The 17,196-nt window shown below is 58.8% G+C and overlaps 4 protein-coding genes across 8 annotated transcripts; 1 reads left to right on the top strand and 3 right to left on the bottom strand.

Moving 5' to 3' along the window:
* Positions 1-71: 71 nt before the first annotated feature.
* Positions 72-4,440, bottom strand: ZMYND10 (zinc finger MYND-type containing 10). Of its 2 annotated transcripts, XM_037049643.1 has the most exons (12): positions 4,049-4,435; positions 3,676-3,784; positions 2,700-2,816; positions 2,526-2,579; positions 2,272-2,409; positions 2,108-2,196; positions 1,915-2,015; positions 1,425-1,597; positions 1,056-1,181; positions 852-973; positions 607-732; positions 72-519 (listed from the first exon to the last, which is right to left on the bottom strand). In XM_037049643.1, the coding sequence occupies exons 1-12, from the start codon at positions 4,138-4,140 to the stop codon at positions 444-446; spliced, it is 1,323 nt and encodes a 440-aa protein (XP_036905538.1). In that variant the 5' UTR covers positions 4,141-4,435; the 3' UTR covers positions 72-443. The 2 variants fall into 2 exon arrangements, with proteins under 2 accessions (XP_036905538.1, XP_036905539.1); XM_037049644.1 differs by lacking the exon at positions 72-519 and having other exon boundaries at positions 615-732; positions 1,056-1,162; positions 4,049-4,440.
* Positions 4,441-5,424: 984 nt separating this feature from the next.
* Positions 5,425-10,641, bottom strand: NPRL2 (NPR2 like, GATOR1 complex subunit). Of its 2 annotated transcripts, none has more exons than XM_037049632.1 (11): positions 10,570-10,641; positions 7,872-7,963; positions 7,608-7,771; positions 7,345-7,453; positions 6,859-6,995; positions 6,675-6,772; positions 6,524-6,560; positions 6,308-6,401; positions 6,116-6,233; positions 5,699-5,841; positions 5,425-5,622 (listed from the first exon to the last, which is right to left on the bottom strand). In XM_037049632.1, the coding sequence occupies exons 1-11, from the start codon at positions 10,614-10,616 to the stop codon at positions 5,555-5,557; spliced, it is 1,107 nt and encodes a 368-aa protein (XP_036905527.1). In that variant the 5' UTR covers positions 10,617-10,641; the 3' UTR covers positions 5,425-5,554. The 2 variants fall into 2 exon arrangements, with proteins under 2 accessions (XP_036905527.1, XP_036905526.1); XM_037049631.1 differs by lacking the exon at positions 10,570-10,641 and adding an exon at positions 8,482-8,668 and having other exon boundaries at positions 7,608-7,776.
* CYB561D2 (cytochrome b561 family member D2) lies at positions 8,685-11,465 on the top strand. 3 transcript variants are annotated; one of them, XM_037049634.1, is made up of 4 exons: positions 8,685-8,877; positions 9,301-9,452; positions 9,913-9,950; positions 10,631-11,465. In XM_037049634.1, exons 2-4 carry the CDS (start codon positions 9,326-9,328, stop codon positions 11,132-11,134), a joined length of 669 nt encoding a protein of 222 aa, XP_036905529.1. In that variant the 5' UTR covers positions 8,685-8,877; positions 9,301-9,325; the 3' UTR covers positions 11,135-11,465. The 3 variants fall into 3 exon arrangements, with proteins under 3 accessions (XP_036905529.1, XP_036905531.1, XP_036905530.1); XM_037049636.1 differs by lacking the exon at positions 8,685-8,877 and adding an exon at positions 8,886-9,093; XM_037049635.1 differs by lacking the exon at positions 8,685-8,877 and adding an exon at positions 8,886-9,126.
* A 505-nt stretch (positions 11,466-11,970) lies between these two features.
* Positions 11,971-16,599, bottom strand: TMEM115 (transmembrane protein 115). Its single transcript, XM_037049633.1, has 2 exons — positions 15,267-16,599; positions 11,971-12,723 (listed from the first exon to the last, which is right to left on the bottom strand). The coding sequence occupies exons 1-2, from the start codon at positions 16,115-16,117 to the stop codon at positions 12,522-12,524; spliced, it is 1,053 nt and encodes a 350-aa protein (XP_036905528.1). The 5' UTR covers positions 16,118-16,599; the 3' UTR covers positions 11,971-12,521.
* Between the last annotated feature and the right edge of the window lie 597 nt (positions 16,600-17,196).

Below are 17,196 nucleotides of genomic sequence, written 5' to 3'. Positions count from 1 at the left end.
GGGTTGTGTCGCCCCACAGGCAGAGAGGGGCGGAGGGGGCAGCGGTGGGGGACTCTCTCTGAGTCCCCGCCCTCCCTGTCCTTCCCTCTCTTCATCCCGAGAGCTACTCCCCTCCCCCTCACGACGAAGAGAGTGTGCAAAGGGCCATGCGGAGACAGGCAGGTTTCTGGAGGCCAACTTTACCGTGCAAGAGGAAGAGGGTCCCCACATCCGGCCCTCGCCCTCACCCTCTCCCCTTGCCCAGCCCACAGCCTGCCCCAGCTGAGGCAGCGCCCTAAGCCTACCCCGCTGGGTGGGGCAGGAAACGGGGGAGTGCTTCGCTGGGGGAGATTGGACTGCCTCTCAGCTCTGCCTGCCCGCTCCACCTGGGAGGTGGGGGCTCTAGCAGAGGCCAGGCTGAGTTCCCGAGGGTGGCGGTGGTCGGCCTTCAGCAGCTGCAGCCTTCACTTGGCTCTGTCACCCTGGGCTGCTGGGACACAAGTCTTTCCGTGCTTTTCCCAGTGCTTGACTTGGCACTCCCTGCAGGCAAGTGGGCCAGTGAGGATGCAGTGCTCATGGGGGGTGTGAGGGTGGGGCTTAGGGACCCAAGTCCTGGGACACCCTCACCTGCAACAGTACCACTCCTTCTGGCACCGTGAGCAGCGCTTGGAGGCCTCTGCTCTGCAGTGGGCACAGCGGGGCCGCTCCGGAGCCACTGCCTCTAGCACGTCTAGTCTGTAGGTGTCAGCCCACCTGGGTAAAGGGTCAGGAGGGCCTGTCTGGGCCTGGTGGGCGGGGGCGCAGGAGCACCCCACCCATGCTCGTGCCTTCCCCATCCATTCCACACTGTCTGCCAGCTCAGCAGGCCTCACCTTCGGGCCTGCTGCTGGAGGTCCTGCTCTGAGGGGCTGAATACATGCCGCAGCTGGTGCTTGGCAATAGCCTTCCACTTGCCTTTGTTCTCTCGCTCCAGCCGCTCCCAGATTTCTGGGATCTGGGGGAGAGAAGCAGAGAGTGGCAGGGAGGAGCTGGCAAAGTGGGCAGTGGTCCCAAGCAGCTAACTTCCTGGTGCCTACCTGTTCAAACACCAGGTCCTTCTTAGGGGGCTGGGGTTCAGCCAGGGCCAGGTGGGCCAGGAGGCTCTGCAGGTCTGCCAGGTTGGGCAGCTGGTCGAGCAGTGTGTCTGTGAGGAAGGCCTGGAGCTGCAAGGGTGTACAGGGGAGGCCAGTGTGAAATGGTGCTGGCCAGAAGGTCAGGAGACAGGGAGGGCCTGGGCTGGGCTGAGGGGTGCCTTGGGGGACCACATCCCACTAACTGCTGTGTTACTTGAGGGCCAAGGTCTGGAAATAGGACTAGGGCTGAGGTGGGGTGGGGCAAACGCAAACAGCAGGGATGGGGTAGGAGCAGCCCTGGGACTGTGGGGGTGGTATGGGAGGAGTCCCCACCTTGAGTAGCTGTCCTTTGGCAAAGCTTGTGAGGCAGTAGCGGGCCCGGGCCTCAGGGCTCAGCAGCAGGTTGTACAGGGCAATCCACACCTGCCCGTCCAGCTTGCTCAGCTTTTGCTGCTCTGCGGGGGCCACTGTCTGCCAGCAGCCTCCCTCAAATCGCTGCAGCTTGCCTGTGGGGAGGAACCAGTATAGTGGGTGCAGGCGTTGCAAGCTCTGCGAGTGAGCCAGCTGCATGCGCTTGGGGACTGACCGCTGCCCTGGGCACAGGACTAGCCCATGCTGCAGTGCTGCTTGCTCCTGAGCACGGCGGGTCCTTGGTAGCAGTTCTCAGTCCTGCCTGCTGCAGAGTCTAGGTCTAGGCCCACATCTGGCAAGCCATCCTGATGTCCTCTGTGGGCTAGGGGCAGAGTTTGTCTTCCTGGGTGTACACTGCCCATCCCTGTCAATCCTGGAAGCCGAGGCTTAGGCAGGAGGAGGAGGACCTTACCTCCTTCCCTCCGGCTCCAGGGACTGTGCTCCAGCAGTTCCACCAGGAGGCAGGGCAGGTTGTGGGTGCTAAGCATGCGGCTCAGGGTGCTCAGGGAAAGGCTAGGAATGGGGGTGGTGAGAGATAAGCAGAGGTGACAGGCTCAGGCTCCCAGTCTTCCACCGCTGATCCCAGACCAGGCAGGGGAGCCCACCTGTCCACGCAGTCAGTGATGTATCGGAGCACTGAGAGTGCCTTCAGCGCGATTTCAAACTCCATCAGCTCTGCCTGCTTCTGGAGCTCCTGCAGAGCACGTGGTGCTCAGGCCACGGGGAGCCTGGGTCTAGCCCTTGCCAACCCCAGGGAACCTCAGCCCACCTGCATGGGGGTGCTATTCTGGGACTCCTCCTCCTCTGGGGGGCCACCATGGCCAGTCCGGGCCACCAACAGAGTCAGTTTGCGGTGACAGTAGTCCACCAGGTCCAAGACAGTATCCTCTGCTGACTCACACACCTCCTGGACTCAGGTGGAGGGGAAACATTCTCTCTGATGTCCCCCTCCCCAGACACAACCCCCCTTGCTGCCAGGCCCTGGCCTGGGGCAGTAGCCAGTGGGAAGGACTGGTGCCTCACCTTGTGGAAGAACACAGTCTCCAGGAGATTGATGATGGAGGCCTCGTGGTGTACCTGGCAGATAGAGAGGAGGACAGGTCTGGGGCTACTGATGGGGGGTGGGGACTAGCAGCTATCCTCTCCAGTCCAGAGTCCTCTGACCCCAGGCATGGGGTGCAGAGCGGGTCAGCTCACCACCATGTATATGGGAAACGTGTTCTGGGGCGTGAAGTCCTCCAGCTTGCACAGCACAGGGAACACCTTCTGCTTCCACATCTCCACTGCTATCAGCTCCTCCACCAGTGTTGGAATCTTCGAGGGGAGAGGAAAGGACAGGAATGAGAAGACCTACCTCGGCCTGGCAACCTTTCCATCCCTGGCTCATCCTAGCCCAGCTCTCCTCAAATTCCCCTGGGCCTCTAGACTCTCCTATACCCCATGAATACCTTCCTGACCTCTCCCCTGCACCTTGACCTTCATTTCTAGCTGTCCCCAACATCTCTGTGGGTACCCCCATGCCTCCTGTGACTGGTCCTTGCCTGGCTCCCCTTGTATGTGTGCCCCTGCCCTCTCTGCCCCCATTCAGGTACCTCTCAGACCAGCCCTTCTGTGCAGGCCCTCCCTCTGGTCCTTGTCTTCTGGCTTTCTAAGGCTCTTGTGCACCTTGGCCTCACCCTTGGCTAGGGCCCTTCACAGGGCCCCATTCCAACTCCACCCAGGAGGGGACTCCCCCCTTTTCCTTGCAGAGGAACCCTTTAGTCAAGTGATGTCTCACGTCATCTACTGGTGCCACCTCCTGGCTCAAGTTCCAACCAAGCCAATCCTGGTTTCTAACTCCTTCTTTCTCATAACGGGAAGGCTGCCTCCTTCCACACCAGAGTCCCACCCCCACTTCGGTGGGGCCCCCTCCAGCCTGAAAGTCTATTCAGGAATGCCTTTGGAACCTGGGCCCTTACTCCGCAGTCTTGGCTGTTCTAGGACCCGTGACTATCTTTGTAGTGACCCCACACTCTGCACCTGGCCTGGCATGCTAGGGTTGTGTCCAATAGGGGTGCAAAATCAAAGGTATCACCCACTCTTCCTCCCCCTCCTCCTCCGGGGAGGACAGGTGTACCATGGAGGGAAGAACAGCCCCAGGGGTAGAGTGGTGGAGCGGGGGAAGGCAGCATACCTTCCCGTGGGTGACCAGCAGCTCCTGGATGGGCTCGCCCTGGCTGGCCGTGGCATCAAGGATGGCCTGCATGTTCAGCTTCTCCAGGTTCTCATGCTGCTGGCTCCACCTGCCCCAGGGAGGGGGTGTGTGTGTGCACATGCGTGCAGTGGGACCGGGGTGGGGGCTGAGTCCCATGACAATGTAACCTGATCCTGAGGGGCCGGGTGGGGGGCGGGTGGCTCGGGATTGTATGCCTGTATTTCGGGGAGCTTTACCTTCCTACCTGGGGGCCCCTCCATGCTGGGTAACCCCTCCCTCCAATGTCGGAACTCCCCCCACTCAAGGCCTCTGACCCCATGACTCTGCCTGCCCCTTGATTCAGCTGCCTCACCCTCCAGAGCCCATCTCCAGCAGCGGGAAGCTGCAAAGTCCCCGCACCAACACGTCAGCCTCCCCGGGCAGCAGCAGCTCCAGGTCGCCCATGGCGGGGCCTGGGACAGAGAAAACGAGGTTCGGCTGACCCCAGGGCAGCAGCCGGCGCAGAGGTGGGCGTCCTGAGGAGCAGAAGTCTGGGACGCGACAGTTGCGGAGCTGCTGGGGCGCGTGAGCCTCGCTGCCATGGAAGCGGCTAGCTCCTGCGTCTGCGCAGTGTGGCCTGGGCCCCGCCCCTGCCCGAGGCCACGCGGGTCCTCGCTAGCTGGGCTTCGGACAACAACCTTATTGGGTTTCTCAAGTTGCCTCCCTCACAACCATGTGCGGATCAAGGGTCTCCAGAGTGCGACTCCTGTGGCCTAGGTGCGAGGTCAAATCCGCCACCCCGACCTGGTCTCACGGGGCTGCGCCAGGCTGGCCGGCACCCAGACTCCCGTCCAGGGATCCCTCGCTCCAGTACCTCCAGTGCCCAGCCCTGGAAGTTGGCTGGGCCCCCAACATACCACGCAGGGCCCCAACTTCTCTCCATCCTATTCCAGGCTGCCGTCACCATGCAGGAAGTCACTGCTGAGCCTTTTTTTTTTGTTTGTTTGTGTAAAAGATTTTACTTATTTTAGAGAAAGGGAAAGGGAGGGAGAAAGAGACGGAAAGAAGCATCAATGTGTGGTTGCCTTTCGCGTGCCCCCACCCGGGGACCTGGCCTGCAACCCAGGCATGTGGCCTGACTGGGAATTGAATTCCAGACCCTTTAGTTCGCAGGCAGGCGTTCAATCCACTGAGCCATACCAGCCAGGGCTGAGCCTTCTTACTGGATTGTTAAAAAGGTGTACATGAGACATTACTTGAGGGTCACTCTACGGCTGCCTCTGGCCTTCAAAATACTACATATAAAGTAGCTCGCCAGCAGCTTGAAGTATCAGGCTCTTATTCCCTCTCCTATTTCATGACTTTGTTTCTTGCTCCTCCACCCTTTGCCTCTGATGTTCCAGCCCCACGGACCTCCCCTTGGGCTCCTCACACACCCCTAAGTGTTTTTTGCTTCAGAGCTTCTGCACCTGTTCCCTGGAACACTTCCTCCTTAAGGGCTCCGTTTAAGCTACCTCAGCAAGGCCCTCCTTGCGCATCAACTCCAGAGCAGCTCCGGCTCCCATCCCAACCTACTCTTCATCGCAGCGTCCTGACTTTATTTACATTTTTATTGACAAGTAGCATGCCCATTTACTTGTCCATTGCCGGCTCTGACCACCAGATGGCGCTCCAAGGGGGCCAGGAACCTGGCTATTTCACTCACGGCTGGTTCTCTAGTGGCTGGCTCAGAGGTGGTATTCAGTCAAATAGGTTGAAATGTTTGACTTTATTGACAGAAGTGAGGGTCAACAGTGAGACAGGGTGGTCTGGCCTTCAAGCACCAGGCAGGGCTTAGCAGGAGAGAGCAGCTGCAGCTGCGTCCAGCCCCACAGCAGCCTCATTTCCAGCAAATGATGATGTTGGGGTCGTTTTCCAGACGTTCATCCAGCTCGTGGTAGCTCATGCCTGGGGGGTGGAGGTGAGGTCAGCTCCCTTGGCCACCCTGCCCTTACCCCAAACCGGCTGTCCTGCCGGCCTCTACCTGTCTTGCAGCAGATCTCGTCGTAGCTGTGGCAGCCGGTGTAAAGCCGGGCGGGGTGGCTCCGCCCCTCCCGAGACACCCGCACAGGGTACTTCCGCAGTCTCCGGATGAGGCTCTTCATAAGCCCGAACTGGATCAGCTTCCTGGGGCGCATGTCGAGGGAGAGGGGGGTGATGTCCTGGCCACTTTCTTCTACCAGGCCAACCTTTTCCTGCAGCCTCCCCTCCAATTCTGTCTCAGTGACCAGACTGGCTTCCGAACCCATCCCCTTCAGGAAGCCTGCCTGGACTAATGGGGCCCACGGTTCTGCTCAACCGCAAACCCCTGCTTTCTCTCTAGCCCAGGGCTCCAAAGAGACAGAAAGGGTATATCTGCCCTCAGACACACCCTTCATGTCCCAGGGAACCCCCTTCTGACCGTTCATCAACGCGCTGCAGCTGCTGTGGGTGGCGGCCGATGAGGTCTCGGACAGTAGTGCCAGGGCTCAGGCTGCAGTACAGCTGGAACACGTCCCGGAGGCTGGCCCTCTTGTGCCCTGTGGGCACCAGGAGTCAGCTCTCCGGGTGGACCTGCCCTTCCCGAGATGGCCTCCCTAGAGCCCACCAATACCTTGTTTAGTCACATAGGATAGACACTCCTCTTGCAGGGACTTGTTATCTACCAGGTCCTGGACCTTGGGTGTCGGGCAGTACACATTGGAGTACTGGAGGACAGGCAGCAGGAGGCACAGGGGCCTGAGTGAGAGGCTTGGACATCTGACACAGCCTGAGTCTGGCCCAACCACACGACCCACTCTCCACGGAACCAGAGCCCAGACTCACCCACCTGGAGGACGGACACCAAGGTCACAACACCATAGTACCTGGGAGAGAGCGCTGTGCTTAGCCTCTGAGGACCATGCCTTCCCACACCCAAGGCCCCAGGGCTCTTTCCTGGCTGGCGCTCCCACCCTGGGTATGACTGCTGCCCCACTCACAGCAGGTTCTGGATGGCGATGCGTACTAGGTTGAGCTCCACATCTGCCTCGGCTGAGATCTTCTGGACGTGGCGGAAACCGTCAATGTAGGGCAGGATCTGGGCAGGGCAGGGTCAGGAGGGGCTGGGTGAGGTCAGGGAGGTAGACAGCCCCACGTGGTGATGCCCAGGGAGGGACAGCACACCTGTTGTGTGGTGAGGTCCCACTGTGAGTTGAAGAAATCCTCCTTGTCCTTGGTAAAGACAGGCACATCATATTCCTGAACCACAGGAGGGTCGGGCCGCTGCTCGATCACCTTCAAGTGGATGGTGTTGGACTCATCTGCAGGGGGTCCCACCCATATTCTCAGTGCTCTCTTCTAAGAGGCCTCAGTTATTATCCAGTTCTCCCAGCAAACCTTGAGGCAGGCAGGTGGCTCTGGGTGGAGCCAATCTTCCCCTTTTATAAAGTGACAGACTGAGGCCCAGAGAGGGGAAGGAACATGGCTCTGCTGGCCTCCCCGGTCCCAGCCCCAGCATACACAGGATGCTGGACATCATTAACTCAGCTCATGACTATTTCCTGGCCATGAATTTGTTCATGAAGCTTGTCCTTGGCTGGGCTCACCTTCCCCTGTCACTTTCCCACCCCTTCTACACCCTCAGCTGTCCTTGCAGAGGCTGGGGCATACCGATGGGCAGAGTACACCGGCCTGAGGCATTTAGCTCCTCCAGCAAGACGGTCATGATGGGCACCAACTTCTGCTTGCTCTCTTCCGTTGACACGAAACCGCTCTCTAGCTGGATGGAGCATGGATAGCATGGTGGGCACACCCCAGGACCCCCAGCTAGCATCCTTCCCTGGCAGGTTCCTAGGTCTGGAGGGCTTTGGAGACATGTGAATGCTTTCCCCAAGCCGGCCTGCCCATCCACCCGAGCCTATTGTGTTGCAGACCTCCAGTGTGGTCAGGTAGCCAGCCAGCTTTTTGACGATGGGCTCAAGGGCGCAGGTCTTGGCTTGGGCATCACACACAAAGCCCAGGTTGAAGAGCAGGGCATTGCGGCTATACTTCTTGTGCTCGATGCACACAGGGCAGCCTATCAGTTTCTTCTCCATGGCTGTGCTAGATGAGAAAACAAGTGGGAACAGAGTCAGGCTTCCCCCACTCCCAAGCCCATCCACTCCTCCCGGGAAGGATCTCCTTGGCTAGGGCCTCACACAGTGATGAGCTTGTTCTGCAGCTCTGGCTTGGTGATGATGTACACCTGGACAGTGTCAAACAGCTCCCGGGAGATGAAGTCCTCAGGAACCTGGGGAGTGGAGTTGCAGAAGGCTCTTTAGCAGACCTCAGGACTTGTCAGAGCAAAGAGGAAATCCCCCATGACTTAAGCTCTCTTCTCCAGCCGTTCCCTCTCCCATCAGCTCAGGCCTACTACTGCTTAGCTTTTAAATATATGATATGTTTTCACTTGACTCCAGGCTTTTGCATATGCCGCTCCCTCTACCTGGTACAATCTCTCTCCACTCAGCTAAATTCCTATGCACTCAGGAACAGTAATGGACCACCCACTCCGACCTCTCGTGGGACCTGGCACGAGATCCCTTCCCTGGATCCCCACAGACCGATTTCCCACAATCACTGTCTATGAGATGTTTGTCTGCTCCGCCAAGCCAGGACCCTGGGACGCGGGTCTGAGAATCCTCTCGGTTCAATATTTTCCGTGAATGAAGAAGTAGCGGGCTTGCGTGAGCACTGCTTCCACACAGCCGGCTGAGCTCCCGAAAGCGTACTTATTTCCTCCCCCCAACCCTGCGAGCCCGATGTCACCTGATAGGTGATCTTGGGTCCCAGCGTGGGGTGGAACTCGCTGAAAAATATGCATTCAATGCGGCAGCCGCTGCCCATGGCGCTACGGGGCCCCAGGACCTTAGATCGTAGCGCTCTGGCTTCTGGAAACACCTTTCAGAAAAAGCTCCAAGGCCTCCCCGCTCTCGATCAAGCACGCCTGCGCACTCAGACACCCTTGAAGCAGACTGCTCAACAGCGCTTGCGTAGCGCGCCTCAGAAGCGGGGCTGCGGAGGGGGCTCGTCTCAGGAAGTCCTGGGCGGGTAGTCTTCACACCCGGAAGTGAAGCGGCTCCCTGACGGAGCGGCGGCGCGCGGCAGAGTCCCGAGTATCCCGCTTTCTCCAGAGGAAGTCAGCGCGTACGGTCGGCGCTGCGGGTGAGGCAGGCGAATCCCTAGCGTGGAGGGGCAGCATGCTAGCAGCACGTGAGGAGGCTGCGCGCGAAGGGATTCAGGCTGCAATCTGGTCGCAGCTGGGAACCACACTTCCCGTAGTGCTTCACGTCCTATCAGCTAGTGCTCCCGCCTGGCGACAGCGTGGTGCACGCTGGGATTTGTAGTCTATTACACGGCTTTGCGCATCCTACCTGGAAGGTGGGTCAGTCGTCTGTGCCAGTTCAGATGCAGGTACATACTGACAGGATAGCGGTCCTCGCTTATTGCTGGTGCCTGTCTTGGTAGCATCCCTTCCTACCTCCACTTCTTGGAAGAGAGTGGCATACCTGCCCTGCAACGCTTACTTCAGTGAGAGGAGTGGAACTCGGGCATTTGTGACCCCTGCTTACTCTACTATGCTTTCAGGCTACAACCACCGGCCTGGTTGACCATGGCCCTTTCTATGGAGACCGAGTCACACATCTACCGAGCTCTACGCACCGCCTCCGGGGCTGCTGCCCATCTTGTGGCCCTAGGCTTCACCATCTTTGTGGCTGTGCTTGCCAGGCCTGGCTCCAGTAAGTATAAGTAATAATTAACTTCTGAGAAGTAAAGTGCTACTTTTCCTGGGGAGCAGGAGCAGTAAGAACTATTGGGCCTGACTCCTGGGAAAGGCCTGGCTGGCTGAGGGACATGCTATCCTGGAGGGACAAGTGGGATGGAGTAAATGAGTGTGGGAGCTCTGCCAGCCTGGCCAGGCCCGGAGTACCTGGCTTCTCTCTTCTTGCCTTGGTGCTCCACTTGGCTGCCTCTTGCAAAGTGCAGCGGGTGGGAGGGACTGCTAGAGGAGTGGAAAAACATGGCCTTTCTGATCCAGGAGGGACCAGGGAGCTGGCTATGGGGTCAGCTTGTTGCAGCAAGGGGGACTTGCGTTTTGGCAGCACTGCCTGCGGTGATGGACTGCTCATCTTCCTCAGCCCGTAGGCGTTGGTGCGGCTGGGTTCTTCCCCAGCTTCACAAAGCCTCTTCTCATTCCAGGTCTGTTCTCCTGGCACCCTGTGCTTATGTCTCTTGCTGTAAGTAGTGCACCTGGTCAGCTCTTAGGGTTGGGAGGGAGCATAGGTATGGGTGACAGCCCTGGTGGCCTCTGAATCCTTAGTCACTTGATATGTTTGGAGGGATGGGGTGTGCGATTGTTGGAACTGCATGCTCTAAATCCTGCTTGGCCCTGAACCAGAGTATTCAAGGTCCAGGACAAATGGATAGCATTTGTTTAAACGCAAAATGGGGCTTCACCCACCTCCAGGCAGTAAGTTTAGAAAATGAATTTAGGTGTCCCTTCCCTCTCTCTACCTACCTTAACTTATAGTGATGCATCTAATTTTCCCTGACACACTGCACCTGCTTGGCCAGGTCTGCCAAGAAATTGTATCCACTCTGTGTCAGGGAAACAAACTTGTGAATCATTTATAAGTGCCACATCTCATACCTTGTGTTTGCTGGGTAACAGCAGACGTCATTTCAGAACAGCATGGAAGTATGGAGGGGTGCCTCTGGCAGGTTACTCAGGGCAGATGTTCTGTTCCGGATGGAGTTCTCCCCTCCTGCCCTACCAAACGGGTACTCTTGTCAGTGGGGAGAGAAGGGGGGGGGGCTGGAAATCTGCCCAGACTGATTGGCAGCCTAGAAGGTTACCTAAATTTCTCTTCCCTTCTGCTGGGTAGCGCTCTCTCAGCATCCATCCCTGTCTCCCCAGTTCTCCTTCCTGATGACGGAGGCACTGCTGGTCTTCTCTCCCGAGAGTTCACTGCTGCGCTCCCTCTCGAGGAAGGGCCGAGCACGCTGCCACTGGGTCCTGCAGCTGCTGGCCCTGCTGTGTGCACTGCTGGGCTTGGGCCTTGTCATCCTCCACAAGGAACAGCTTGGCAAAGCCCACCTGGCCACGTGGCATGGGCGGTTGGGGCTGCTGGCTGTGCTGTGGGCAGTGCTTCAGTGCTCAGGTGGGGTGGGGCTGCTCTACCCCAAATTGCTGCCCCGATGGCCCCTGGCCAAGCTCAAGCTGTACCATGCCACTTCTGGGCTAGTAGGCTACCTTCTGGGTAGTGCCAGCCTCTTGTTGGGCATGTGCTCACTCTGGTTCACTGCCACGGTCACTGGGGGAGTCTGGTACCTGGCTGTGCTGTGCCCTGTCATTACCAGCTTGGTCATCATGAACCAGGTGAGCAATGCCTATCTGTACCGCAAAAGGATTCAGCCATGAGCTCTTTTCAGCCTGGAAGCCTGGATTTGCCTCTCACTATAGGAAATGGGGCCAGGACCTCCTGGACTGTCACCTGACTAGATCGCAGGGACACTTCAGGCACCGGGGCACTCAGGGACAGGCGTCCTGTGTGTGACATTTGCGCTTGCTCCTCACACTGGAGTGCCCCTCCTTCCTTCTCTCCCTGCCGCCCCAGAGGAGCTCAAGGACCATGTGTCTTGATGACAGTGGGGTTGCAAGACCGGCTCCCCAGCAACTCAACTCATACTTGTATCTGTATGTTCAGAAAATTACAGGAGAAAAAACAAAATAAAAAAAAAGTAACTGAAAAGATCGGAGAGAGACAATAGCCTAGGGTTGGGGAGAGTTCTTGCTGACACCACCAGCACGAAAAAGGGGTTGCTGGGCACAACAGGGGTTCTGTCCCCGGCTGCTCGCTGAGGGGCTGAAGCTGTCCCAGCACGCAAGCCCCCAGGCTTGGCTGCTGAGCACCCCAGGCCACCGAGGGCTCTGGAAAGCCTCCATGCTGTGACTGTTAAGGCGGGGCTGGGCGCCCTCTCAGTCCCCTGGCTGCCCACAGTGCTGGTCAGATCTGGACAGCAATAGGACAGGGACGCTCATCTTGGAGATGAGCATGGCTGAGACCAGTTCCCTACAGAGAAGCCCTCGGCCGTCGGCTCCCTGGGCAGCTTCCCTGCCTGGGAACAGGAGGGGCAGTGGGTCGCTTATCCAGCTGGCATGGCCACAGGGCCCGAGCCCTGGAACAAGAGTCCCTGTCTAGCTCTGCAGCTGAGCATGATGAGGGCTGTGCAGGGCGGTCTGACAGAGCCCGGGACTCGCACCGCCAAGAACCACTTTATTGATACTGCACGGCTGGGCCCAGCTGCCCGCCGCATGGTCCTGTAGAAAACCCCTGGGAGCTGCGACCGTCCTGGCCGGGAAACAGTCATGGCCACAGCAGAGGGGACTGGAATCTTGACCGATACACAGTCCTCCTGGGGGTGGGCAGAGGCGTGCGGCCCCACGCTGGCTGGACTCCCCAGAAGGGTTTTGGCAGATCCTTGCCTTGGCTCGGGGCTCTCGGCAAGCAGCATCAGGTGTGAAGGCGGGCCCAGAAGCTGTGGCACTAGCGTCCCTGCAGCCGCTTGCTTGGGGCAGCCTGCCAAGGTGCAGTCTTACCTCAGATGGCTGATGCTTCAGAGGCCCCGTGCCTGACATAGTGGTTGTCTGGAGTTGGAACCAGGTAGCCAGAGTCCTGGGTAGTGTTGGCGAGAAATAGCAGAAGGCCGAGGAAGCCCCCAGCAGACCATCTTCCCTCCCTTCACAGGAGCTGAGAGGGTGTCGGGGGGCGCGGGAGAGGAGGGGCTACACTCAAGGTGGTCTGGGGTTACGGCTGCGGGGAAGCTGCCTCGAAGGTAATCAGGCTGGGCTCCGGGGCCACCCCCTGCCCCGAGAGCGCAGGGGCCTTGTCTGAGGGCGGGGGACTGTCCACCTTGGCCCCGGCCTCCTCATCGTCATCCATGCTTGGCCAGACGGACTGGTCCTCCACTCTCTTCAGTCGTTCATTGAGGGCCTTCAGGGCCAGTTGCCTGGGGCCAGAGGAAAGAGGACAGGTCACTCTGCGTTTGGACTTGGCTCATGCCCTACACCTTCCCCCACAACTCGGACTCCCCCTCCCATGGAGACTCCTCTCAGGAGAACCCTGTGTTTTCCTTCCTCATGAGGGCCCAGGGCTCCCCACAGATTGGATCAGGGTCCCCTCTGCCATCAGAACGAGGGTCTGAAGGCAGTAGAGCCTTCCTTCCCCAGCCAGAGCGCCTCCAGGCTGAGAAGGCCAGCTGGGTGTCTGCTGGACTGCCCAGCAAGCCAGCCTCAGGAGTGGGCCCGAGGGTGGTACCTAACGGCGGACAGGCTGGGTGCTCCCAGACAGACGGGCGGAAGAGCAAGTTCCTGGGTGGCAAGTTTCTGCCGGGGCCCTGGCATCACTGGGGGGTGATTCTCCTCCCCGACCCTTGTTAGGGGTGTTTTGAGCCTCCTGGCAAGGGTCTGTGGGAAAGGCTGGGACTCAGGCACCTGCCCTGGCTCTTAGCCTGGGAAGCAGGGCCATCTTAGGTCCGCCAGTGCCCCTGGCTGATTCTAATGTTCTCCTTCTCAGGAGAATCTCCAAAGCCACCAGGACCTATGTTAAGAAGGGACACACTGAGGTGGAGCTCAGTGGATTGAGTGTGGGCCTGCGAACCAGAGGATCGAGGCTCGATTCCCCGTCGGGGCACATGCCTGGGTTGCAGGCCAGTTCCCAGCAGGGGATTCACGAGAGGCAACCATACATTGATATTTCTCTCCCTCTCTCCTTCCCTTCCCCTCTAAAGATAAATAAATAAAATCTTTAAAAAAAAAAGGGACACACTGAGTCCTTGCAGGCAGAGAGAAAGGGGAACCTGGGTAGGGCACTGGTTCTCCTGGGCAGACTCTTGGCAACCCCGCTTTGGGGGAGGGGGAGAGCTGCCCTGGCCCACCAGGAGGTGGGCTGCTGCCAGGGAATGTGACAGGAAAGATAGCCATGACACGGGCACAGAAAGGCCCAGCACACTTCCACTCTGTCCTTCAGACCGGCACGTGACAAGGGTGACATAGACAGGATAGTCCTCCTCTGCGGCCACCCAGGCTCCCACCCTGCAGGTTGCCGTGTCGGTTCTGTTGAGGCCTGCCAAGGCAGAGAGGTGGTGGCTTGCTCGTCACTTCCTCACAAGGGTCAGAGTTAGGAAACCCTGTGCCCCACGACTAGCAGCCCTTCTGGTGTGGGGGTGGCATGCAGCCAGACGTCAAAGTGGCGGAAGGAGTAACCCCCATCCCCAGGTAAGCTCACAACCACGAGGCCATGCCAAGAATCCACCTCCTAACATCCCACCCCCAGCCTGCCTCCACCTATGCATTTTCTGAGCAGGTGTTCTGAATATCCAGACAACCCTAACAATCCAAGATCACTTCCTTGCGGAGGCACCACCACTGTGGCCTGGCCCCCACCTGAACAGCTCCGAGGGCAGATCACAGCAAGCTCAGCCTGGCTGGCTGCATCTCCTCCACTGGATAAGGTTAAGACAGACTTTGGTCTTTAGGGTTCATCTGCCAGAGAGACACAAACTGTAGGGCCCACAATTATGCCCCGCAGCACCCACCACCTTGGACCATAGTGGTCCGTGGCACTCCCCAGCTGGAAACTCCTTTGAGGAAAGGGTGGGTCCCACACGCAACTCCACCGCCCCAGTGGAGAGTAAGCACAGGGCTAACTCTTCAGCTGAATTCACGACGCTGCCAAAGTAGAAACATAGCCTGCTCCAGATTTCACTACTCAAATCACTGCCTCAAAAAATCCCCAAGAATAATGGACGTGGAGCTGTGACCACTCTGGTGAGGCCACACGCTTGGGAGAGAGCTGGACTTAAAGAGCGCTGCCCTGCCCTGGCCAAGCTGCACTGAGTGAGTGGCTCCTTGAGGCCTCCTGGTGGTGCAGACGGCTTGCTTTACAGATAGTGAAAAGGTTGTCTCCATTCCCTGGGGTCACGTGGCCTGGTCCCCTGGGTTTGGTAACCCATGCCTACCTGCAGAAGGGTGGGGGTGTGTCTCGTAACACTCCTCAAGCTTCCTGCTCAGTAAGTGGCAGAGAAGCACAGTATCGGAGTTAAGACCTAGGAAGAGGACATGGTCCAGCAACTGGAAATTGGGTGGCCCAGACGGCCTCTTAAGGACCCCAGTCTCCTCTGCCCCTCCCTCTCACGGGCCAGCAGGTTGTTTCTGGCTTCCACAGATCCAGGGTCTAGGATTCCAGGGTTCAGAGACCATTAGCCCCTCACACAGCACCAAAAGAAACTGCACAGTTCCCGAAGCTTGTTAAGTGGCACGAGTGGTCAGAGAAGCAGTATTCCCTGATGTTGGGAAGCGCTTCTGGGAGCCCAGACACCTAAATGCTGCATTAATTCCTCCAGGCAGCAAACCGGACTTGATGTCTTTCTGAATCTGCCCCAACACCTGACCCTTGGCCGCTGTGCTATATACAGCATGCACCCCGCCAGACGTAATGGGACTTAATAATTATTCTCCTAGTTCAACAAGGTTTCAGAAGACTCCACAGTACCTTCTCCGCTCCGCATCTTGAGGGTCTGTGCCTGGGAGGCTGATGGTGATGGAGGATGGAGCCCCCACATCATAGCGCTTCACTGTCTTCTGGCATATCTTTACCTTTACCAGGAGGCTGTGCACTAAGTTCGCCAGCAGCCCCACCACAGGCTGCAGGATCTCAGGGAAGAAGGTGGCGAAAGCAAAGTGGTCGGCCATGTCCCCTCGGCCTCGGCTGTGGCGCTGGTAGAAGCGAAGATAGACCCAACTGGAGAGCAGCCCAAAGCCATAGGAGGCCAGTGCCGGACTCTGGAGCAGCGTGGCCAGCCGCAGCAGCAGCAGCAGCCCCAGCAGCAACATGGGCACCACGCTGATGCGCACTTGGGGCACTCGCAGGACCACACAGTCCCCCATGGTTTGCTTGAGTGCCACCAGGACGCCACCTAGGAAGCCCAGGGCGCCGTGGATGCGGATAGTGAATAGATACACCAAGTTGAAGGAGGCCATGTAGGTGAGGAGGTAGGCGAAGGCCCCCAGCAGCCCTACAGACACGTTCACCACTGAGAAGAAAATGAGCAGCTCCAAGGCCCCCCAGAGCGGCTCCAGCAAGCGCCCAGCCACCACCACTGTGGCCAGGCTGATAGCCACATCCCACACGTGCTGTTCCATCAGCCCATGTGTGGCCAGGGTCCAGATCCAGAAGTTGGGCGGAAAGAGATAGCCTGGAGTGACTGCCAAGCAGCCTGTGTCCACGGCGAAGGACAGCAGGTAGAGGAATAGTACTGCCGCGCACAGGGCCTTCACCACCACGCTGGCGCTGGCCAGGATGGCCCCCAAGTGCTGGCGGGCGCCAGGTAGGGCGCGCTGCATCTTCCCGGTGGGCGTCGGCCTGAGGGAAGGTGCAGTAGACTAGGGGCCTCCCCGGGGCCTCGTCCCAGTCCGGCCCCGACGGGAGGCCCGGGTCCGGCCTAGTTACGGCCTATGGTCCTGGTGAAAGCTCCACTTCTGGTTGGGTCGACTCCGGTTGCAAAGGGCTGGGCCGGGCCTGGTTGCGGAGCCAGTGCCTAGGCCTCTCGCGGGGGACCTGTGGGAAGGCCCTGGGCAGCTTCGGCCCGCCTGCCTGCCCGCTCTGTGGGCCCGGGGCCAGGCCGAATGGGCTGGCGCTGATCTCGGAGCTGGGCCTACTCCATCCACTCCAGGGTCCTACGGTCCGGTCCGGTCCGCGCGGGCCTGGAGCCTAGTTCCGGGCCCGTGTCTCGTCTGGTCAGCTCCGGCTCGGCCTAGGTTTTGACTTCGATTGCACCTCTTCCCTTCTCGGGCACCGACAAACAGGAGCGGTGCGCCTGCGCGCCCCGGGCGGCGGCGGGATGCCCTCTCAGTGTAGGTCTTCCGGTTGCGTGGCATGCCGGGACACAGAGTTCTCTGCCAGAGCTGGGGAGGAACGCAAATCTGAATTCTGGGTAGAACTACAAGCCCCAGGAGGCTGTGCGCCCGGGCTGGTCCTGTAGGTGGTGAGAAGAGGTGGGCTTGGGAATTGTAGTTTTCAGGATCGTTTCCTCCTGTTCTGGGGAGGTGGGAGTGGGAGGAGCATTGTTAAAAGCGGAGGTTACTGACAGCCCCACAACTATATTCCGCGCACTTGCTGAATTCCCCGGGAAGAATGGGTCTTTGTGCATCTCAGTGGGTGTGTCCTTGTGGACAGGTGTGTGGGTAAGAATGTTGGGTGGACCTGGTGGGTGTACTAGTGTGTGCAAACTGGAAATTCCACAGTCTGGTATAAGCCTGATTCAGGTTGTATGGGATGCATGGGGCCTGACCCAGGTTGGAATTTTTGCTCTGCTCCTTGGCACCTGTGTGACATTGGTCAACTTGTCAATTGGGCTTCGTTGAAACTCAGTTCCATAGACGTACAATGGAGATGACAGGATCTACTGTGAGGGTCCAAGGGA

The sequence above is a fragment of the Sturnira hondurensis genome, unplaced genomic scaffold (genome assembly GCF_014824575.4).
Source record: "Sturnira hondurensis isolate 20B ecotype Veracruz unplaced genomic scaffold, ASM1482457v3 Scaffold0006496, whole genome shotgun sequence".
Taxonomy (NCBI): Eukaryota; Metazoa; Chordata; class Mammalia; order Chiroptera; family Phyllostomidae; genus Sturnira; species Sturnira hondurensis.
This window is presented reverse-complemented; position numbering and strand designations above follow the sequence as displayed.

Excerpts from the sequence above, each read along its gene's own strand:
- ZMYND10 (XM_037049643.1), bottom strand. The coding sequence starts at position 4,140 with ATGGGCGACCTGGAGCTGCTGCTGCCCGGGGAGGCTGACGTGTTGGTG. Across the intron at positions 2,410-2,525 it reads AGACTGTGTTCTTCCACAAG|GAGGTGTGTGAGTCAGCAGA; the intron begins GTGAGGCACCAG and ends ACCTGAGTCCAG. Across the intron at positions 733-851 it reads CTCCAGCAGCAGGCCCGAAG|GTGGGCTGACACCTACAGAC; the intron begins GTGAGGCCTGCT and ends CCCTTTACCCAG.
- NPRL2 (XM_037049631.1), bottom strand. The coding sequence starts at position 8,559 with ATGGGCAGCGGCTGCCGCATTGAATGCATATTTTTCAGCGAGTTCCAC. Across the intron at positions 7,454-7,607 it reads GCTACCTGACCACACTGGAG|CTAGAGAGCGGTTTCGTGTC; the intron begins GTCTGCAACACA and ends TGCTCCATCCAG. Across the intron at positions 6,561-6,674 it reads ATCGCCATCCAGAACCTGCT|GTACTATGGTGTTGTGACCT; the intron begins GTGAGTGGGGCA and ends GCTCTCTCCCAG.
- CYB561D2 (XM_037049634.1), top strand. The coding sequence starts at position 9,326 with ATGGCCCTTTCTATGGAGACCGAGTCACACATCTACCGAGCTCTACGC. Across the intron at positions 9,453-9,912 it reads GCTTGCCAGGCCTGGCTCCA|GTCTGTTCTCCTGGCACCCT; the intron begins GTAAGTATAAGT and ends TTCTCATTCCAG. Across the intron at positions 9,951-10,630 it reads CTGTGCTTATGTCTCTTGCT|TTCTCCTTCCTGATGACGGA; the intron begins GTAAGTAGTGCA and ends CTGTCTCCCCAG.
- TMEM115 (XM_037049633.1), bottom strand. The coding sequence starts at position 16,117 with ATGCAGCGCGCCCTACCTGGCGCCCGCCAGCACTTGGGGGCCATCCTG. Across the intron at positions 12,724-15,266 it reads CAAGATGCGGAGCGGAGAAG|GCAACTGGCCCTGAAGGCCC; the intron begins GTACTGTGGAGT and ends CTCTGGCCCCAG.